At 37.7% G+C, this 7,393-nt stretch overlaps 1 protein-coding gene across 1 annotated transcript in view; it reads left to right on the top strand.

Moving 5' to 3' along the window:
• Positions 1-4,284, top strand: part of LOC104466375 (chromosome unknown open reading frame, human C10orf107) — a 45,278-nt gene extending 40,994 nt beyond the window's left edge. Inside the window, exons 5-7 of the mRNA XM_010079767.1 lie at positions 889-1,011; positions 1,404-1,544; positions 4,228-4,284. Coding sequence (XP_010078069.1) covers positions 889-1,011; positions 1,404-1,544; positions 4,228-4,284 — 321 coding nt within the window. The remainder of the gene's footprint in view (positions 1-888; positions 1,012-1,403; positions 1,545-4,227) is intronic.
• The last annotated feature ends 3,109 nt before the right edge of the window (positions 4,285-7,393 follow it).

Raw genomic sequence — 7,393 nt, 5'->3', positions numbered from 1 at the left:
GGTACTTCCTGTTGTAGGGGCCCTAAACATACTATTTTAATATTATACCCCATTCCTTGCCAGTTCAAAAATGCCTTTTCTCACCTTCTTTGGAGTGTATATTCTGTCACCCATTTATTAAAAAACAACACAAAACGTTGTCCTAGAGGATGCAGGGCTGCCTTCTGCATCACTCACAAGAGCCTGAGCAAGGACTAAGCACTGCATCCAGCTACTCCAGGGAGGAAAAGCCATTTCCTTGTCAGAACATTCCTGGAGCTGCAGTTCACACGCCAGCAGAATACCAGTGTGGTTCCCATGTTCACAGGAAAGAGAAATGGGAGCAAGCTGACGAAGCAGCAAAACTTGGACAGTTGGCAATTCTTAAACTAGAGTCCCATATTAAAATATATTTCTTAGGGTCTTATTTGATGCAATGTCACTACAACTTTACTCCAGCTGGCTCTTTTGAACGAATATCCCCATGGTCAGCTGGGCACTTTCATTCCAAAGTGCAACAAGATTGCTGTTCAGAAGTGACAGATCTGCATTGGGAAGGCTGCATGTTACCCAAGCTCTGTGTTTTACAAACTTAATTATCCACATAAGTAAGAAGCTGTAGTGTTATGAAATTATGATAATCATCAGTTCTTTCCAAGTATTATAAAGAGGGCCCCTTGAGATGCAGCTAGAAATTAAAGCTGATCCATAATCATTTTAAGTATGCTTTCCAGTTCTGAGCACCTGGATAGTAACAAAAAAGGTATTGTTTTTGTTGTTTGCCACCCACTTCATTTCCATCTTAAAAAAAAAAGTGCAATCAACCTCTGAGCAATAATTAAACCTGAATGACTTTTTTTTTCTTTTTTCTTTTTCTTTTGCTTTTTTTTTTTTTTTTACTACTGACAGTATGGGATTGAACTTGCCCAACCTGAAGTTACCCCCTTCCCTGCTCTGCCAGAAGAAGACATACCTTCAAATATTGATTCATCATCCTTAATATCACCAAGAGCTGCAGAGACAGAATTTAAGGTATAGAGTTTTGTTTTGGGTTTTTTTAAAGCTATTTTTTTGTGAGTCTCTTGCCTCATTTATTCCCATTGGAACCCGGCCACTAATGATATTTATTCCGCAGAATATAGCATATGTTCTCTTCTGAGATTGAATGAAGTTGCTTTTACTGCATTAATCAGTCAACAGAGGGCATTTGAGTCACCACCTCTGGCTCTTGCCCCATGCAATTTTGTAACCTTGGGATCTGCCTGGCCTGGGCAGTGAAAGAGAGGCGCTGACGGTCTCTGTCAGAGAGTTCTCAAAAGCAGGCTTCATGTATTGTTGCATGTCTTTGGGCTGACACTGTTTGGTCTTGTAGAGGGCAGGGAGATGTTCTAATTCACGTATTTCTTGTGCTTGGTTGCTGATAGGGGTCTGATCAAGAGGGTTGCCTGGAAGAGCCCTGTCCAGAGGTGGAGTCCTTCGAGGCAGATGCTGTGGCTGTTGTCACTGCTGAAGATCAGAAATCTGCAGTGGATGAAATCCCAGATGAAATTATTGGCAACCTTGAGGTACTATTACTAGAAAGTTATTCATTAATTTTGTCTATGGTTAATTCTCTAGCTCAGCCTTAATGAAAAACTGTATTCATGCTAAAGCTGGCATAAAAACACATCTGTATGCTGTAAAAATGTGAATTAGCCTATAAAGAACTCCTAGTTTAGTCAGCTTATATGTGATAAGATAAAAAATATTCAGTAAGATAACATATATCTTCAGCATTACTATGTGTTAAGAAATATGGGCCAGATCCTGCTCCCAGTGATGTCAGTGATAAAATTCCTTTTCAGTGGCTCAGGATCAGCTGCTGTGGTGGAGCATATGCAGTGTGTGCTTAATATAAATTGTTAGATGCACCTGTGTAAATGCATCCTTCAATCTGTGTAAGAAATAACACATTTATGCCAATTCTAGACATCATTTGGTAGTTGTGTAAGGATACAGGAGCTGTCTTAATGGAACAGATCAGGTGGTCTGCAGACCCTGAGGAGTCCATGAGATTTTTCTGTGGGGCTCATGAAAGGGAAGGAGGTTATTGTCAGTGGACTTAAATTTGCTATAGGGTGATCTGCTTCTCTACAGAGAGGTCTATAAATTGGAACATGTAGAAAGTCTTCAGAGTAGATAATTTTTATTTTGTAAACTGCTCCCTCAAGCATATGAAATAATTGCAAGCAAACCAGCTGGAACTCAGTTCTGTCCAGGAACTGGTGGAATTTGGTCTTGTTTGCAAAAACCAGATGGCATTAGGCACCTTAAACTTTTGGTTCAGCACATTTGACACAGTTGACCAAGCAGCAGTTTATTAAATATATAATATTGGGTGAAAATAGTGTGGTATTGTAAATTGTTTTATATGGATTATGTATGAATGTGGAATATAGATTGGAATAATGATGCCATAATTGCATCTACCTGTTTGATTTCACATTCCATTTCAACATGTCTTTAGAAACAGGAGGGAACCTGGCCTATGTTGTCGTATTCCTGTCCCTACCTAGAGAAAAAATGAAAGGCCTGGTTTTCACTTGACCTTGATTTCATTAGCACCAGTGCTAAAAGCTTTTTTCTTTACAAAACCTGCACAGATTAGATGTCTTTTTTTTTCTCCCTTCTTTTGCAGCTCTGTTATGTACACAGAAAATAATTTCCTTTTAGTTTTTAAAAGTCCTCCACCAATTTATCACCTGATTTCTCAGTTTGTTGACCTCTTATCATTAGATTTTTGCCTGATACATGGTCAAAATTGTACCATTTTGTTGTTATGTGAGAACTGTGATTTTACAGTCTGCATTACATCTCCAGGGGATGTGAGGCATCCCTTGCTGTACTTGAGTCAAGAAAATAACTTTTAGTCTGAAATCACAGCGCTGACACTCAGTGATCACAACAGCAGCCATAGTGAGGATGGTGGCAGCTGATTTCTGCTGAAGATAGAATCAGAGAAAGAGGGATATATAAAAAGTGGAGAAGAAAGGGCAGCTGGGGTGGCTGGGAGAGGATTATCCTGGAGGATCAGTGTTCCACGGCAAAGCAGCTGAGCATACATTTAGTGTAAAGGCATAGGGACATGTTTGTTGATACTTGAGGATGGATTTAATATAGTAAAGACCATCTCTAAAAATACCAAGCTGAGATAGAAATTCCAGGTTTTGATGCTAATCTGAGCTACTGAGAACTTTGAAAACAATTTAGCTGTGGTTATCCATTGATAGGTTGCAGTATAGCTCTACTAGAAGGGATTTCTAGGACTGGCAAATTAAAAAGTTCCTAAAATGGCAAGTTACTGGGACAAATCCATTCACTTTATCAACATTACATGAAGTCTATTAAGAATGTAACTCTAAGTTTTGGATCAGTTTATGCGGAGTGTTTAAAGGACCTTTGAGCCCCTTCCAGTTGTTTGAACAAAACTTTGTGACTCTTGGAAAGACTGTCAGTTTACCCCTTCCCTTTCTCATGTGTTTTTGCCATGATGAATGCTGATATTGAGAAATATACATAAATCCCCAGTATTTGTGGCCTTTTATCAACATTGCCAAATGCTATAGAATTAAAGATTTCTACAAATTATCACTACCAAAGATTTCACTAAAATATGTCATGATCCTTGTACCTTCCCCACAAATGTTACGTTGTAAATTAAACATTCAATATCTACAGCAGTCTGGATTTCCAGAATGAGATACACATTCATAATTGTGTTTGTAATTAAGAAAGACAAGCAACATCACAGAAATATGGTTTTTTATTGTTCATTTTCAGTAATGCTTTCTCATTCCAGCAATGTTTCAATAAAATGTAATACACTAGAGAACAAACATCTGCAGCAAAGGAAAACAGTGGCAACAACCAAATCCCAAAGCAATTGTTCTGATTTGGTGTTTATTGGTAAGGGCTGTCTGAGAATACAGGCAAATTAGCCTATCTCCCAAGACAAGGTTCCATGAGAAATGGCTGTCCCGGATCATTTCCTGTGCGTGGCAGTCGTACCATACATCGGAATTGTGCACAGCAATATGATAAAGTGTTATCACATAAGTACAGGCTGAAACACCGTTATGTCTGCAAAACAGGAAGGTGTGTAGGATAATGTCTGTCCTGCTGCACTAGAGTGTGTCAAAACCACAAACACAATTTGCAGCCTAAGATAGCTCCATCATAACCACTTTTGTCTTCTGATTTTCTTTACAGGCAGAGATAAATGAAAAACTACAAATGCAAAAAGAAGCTTATGCTTTGAGAACATAAAAATTACAAAGTCTTAAGTAGCCAGATAAGAAAGGTGATGTTGAATTTTACAGAAATTGGACATTAGGGGATGGTGCACCCAGAAGACTGGCTCCCTGCCTGAACACAGTTATTTTGTATAAAGGAAAATGGTTCTGTTAACATTTACCTAGAAGTAGTTCATCCCAGTTCCTCAAATTTACTGTGTTCTGCCAGTGTTGTTATTTAGTTTGGACTTAAGTAGAAGATTATAAACAGGATATGTAATTAAAACATATTGAAGTTCAGTTTATTTCTGAATAGAAATACAAATTAAAAAAAAAATCGCTGTAGTTTCATTCTCTTTCCTTTTCCAGTTGTGAAATATTTAACAGTTTCTGCTTTACAGCTATGTGTTTTTTTCAGGAAATTTGGCTAGAAAGAAAGAAAACATCATTTTGAGGCTCTGTAGATACAATAAAGAGATAATTTAATTAACATTTGCACACTTTTCACTGTATTCGTTAATGATATGTATGTTATTTCATTTTAAATTGCTTCCTGAGCTTTAAAACAAATTTAGTATCTTGCACTTCTTTATTTCCCCCATATTAAAATTACATAAATGAAGAGTTTGCACTTTTAGAGTAGTCCTAAGAGCTCCTTTTGATTTCAGTGGAAATTTTTCTGGAACACACGTAACCTTTCATCTGAGAATGTTTCCATATTTTGCCAGACATTATAGAAATGTTTCAAACTCAAAAGGAACCTAACCAAATAAATTACCTCAGAAGAACCGGTTTAACATCTATGTTTCAAAATCATAGCCTGTACTAATTGTCGTGATACAGAACTCTGTGCCCTAGAAAGCATGTTGACTACAAGTCATGCTTTCAAGCAGAAAGGCTGGATTGGATTAAGTTTAATGGAATATTTGAGAAATAGAATGTTTTATTCATTCCAATTTCATATTTCTTTCCTATTAAGTAAAAAGTTAGGTTTTGTTTCATTTCATCCCTGTTTTTTATGGTGATAATGAAAAAAGTTTGCAAGCCTGACTCAGCCCAGTCAAAAAAAAGAAAATAGCTTGAAATGGTTTTCCAAAGAGGTGTTGTCCAGTGCTGCCTGCCCTGGAGGCTGTGTCCCAACCGGAGCTGGCCTGGGCCAGGAGGGAGCTTGCCCACAGCTAACGGTGACGTCCCTGAGCTGCCTCTGGGTGCCCATAGCCAGTATGTGCTCTTCAGGTGTGGGCACCAAGCTCTGGTAAAGCAATGGTTTGAGATTTTAAGTGGGCAGAGTATTTGACTTGGTCTCATGTGTTGAGAAAAATTCTTCCCCTGTTACATGATCAGGCAAAGTAAGCTTGGTAATAGTTCACTTCCAAGTTTTCTTGATTGCTCTTTCCAGCGCTGGCCAGCAAGTTAGTGAGAGCTTCCTTTCAGTTATTAAAAGCTAACTGTTCTGCCTTGAACACTGTAGGAATTCATGAAGAATTATTAGTTTTACCATTAAAAAAGATTTATAAAATATTTTAATCTTTTAAAATTAAGATTCCTGCTTATGTTCTTTGTTGTTTTATTATATGATTTTTTTGTTATCAGAACTTTCTGAAATGAAACTGTCCTTAATCTCCCAACACATTATACTAATGTCACGGGTTTCGCTGGTTTTGAACTCAAAGGTGAGAACAGAATTTCTGAAGAGAGTTGTCCATATGAAAAAAAATAGTATTTTAAATACTTTTTAGTAAAATTGTATTATGGGCAATTTAGCATTGCTTAGCACTTCAGACTTTACTCTGAAGACTTTTGCTATAGCGCTAAGCAGAAAGGGACTAACTATGATTTATGTTAAGACCGGTGCTAAACAAAGGCTCTTGCCCATATCTCCTCCTCCCTCTCCCAGATTTTGTGGAACCTCTGGGAAACTTTAAAGTGCTTTGAAGATGAGAAACTGTATATGAACATCCAGTATCACTGCAATGATTTGTTAGCATTCAGTCTTAGTACATATGCGTAACAGCTGAGGTATTGCAGAAATCCAAAGTGAAGTTCAAATCCCACAAACTGTATTTGTTTTTTGCTGAACTAAATAATGCTACCAATAAAAATAGCCCCAGGGATTTTTTGTGAGTGGGAGGGAGGATGGTTATGAGGCTGAAGGAGGGAAGATGAGTAACAGGTAGACATAACATCTCTCTAATCAGAGTACGTGTTCTGACACAGCATATGAACATCAAATTGAAGAATCCTTTAATGTCTTCAGAATGTTAATATGAAATGCAAAACATCATGCTTTGGATAGATGGGTAGGAACAAACTGTTCAGATGTAATATGGTGCATTAAGAACTGTCTCCATTCTGCATTCCTGGCTTTTCCATTGGTTTAAATCAGGTTTGCTGTCTCTCAGGTCTCTCGTGTCGTGTCAAGTTACTGCTATAGTCATCTCTAAAAATAATTATACTGCCATTCCTGGGACATACAGTTGAGGCTTTTGTATAAAAATCTTTGATTTTTTTTGCAACACTGTTGATGTAACATTGTTCTTTACAATATACGGACTTAACATAGTTCCTAACAGGTTCCCACCCGAAAGAGCTTTCAATTTAAATCAGGCAGATCTTGTACACAGGAAGGAAAGAGGTGTTACGTTCTACCTTGTCTGACAGAGAAGTGGTTGTTTGCCAGGGGACAGAGGACAGATGAAACAGTAGGTTTTCCTATGTAAGGCATAATATTGATGCTTTTTAGCATCTTCGTGGTAAAATCCTGGTCTCCACTAGGATTTTATAATGAGACAGTGAGCAACTAGTAATTATCCTCTAGTGAAAGAAAAGCTTTATTTTCAGGCAGTGCTTTCCTGCATTATACTGACAGAGGATGGAAATTTAGAAGAGATGGAAAGCAGCTTTTCTAGTAAGAACCTGGCTTGGAAAAGATGGGAAAGGAGTAAAAAAACCAGGTTTTTACCTGTTTCATAGTGTTTTGCCATGACCTTTTCTTCTCCAGCCTTGCTTCTCTTCCTCTGTGCTAAAACTTGATTTGAATTTGACAATTGCCACATTGTTTCCTTACTAAAATTGTAACTGGCATTCCAAGAAAATTTGCTTTCCCAGAAAAGGCACTGTGCGTAGGCTTGAAATTCAGCTTT

The sequence above is a fragment of the Pterocles gutturalis genome, unplaced genomic scaffold, assembly GCF_000699245.1.
Source record: "Pterocles gutturalis isolate BGI_N339 unplaced genomic scaffold, ASM69924v1 scaffold11111, whole genome shotgun sequence".
NCBI lineage: Eukaryota > Metazoa > Chordata > Aves > Pterocliformes > Pteroclidae > Pterocles > Pterocles gutturalis.
This window is presented reverse-complemented; position numbering and strand designations above follow the sequence as displayed.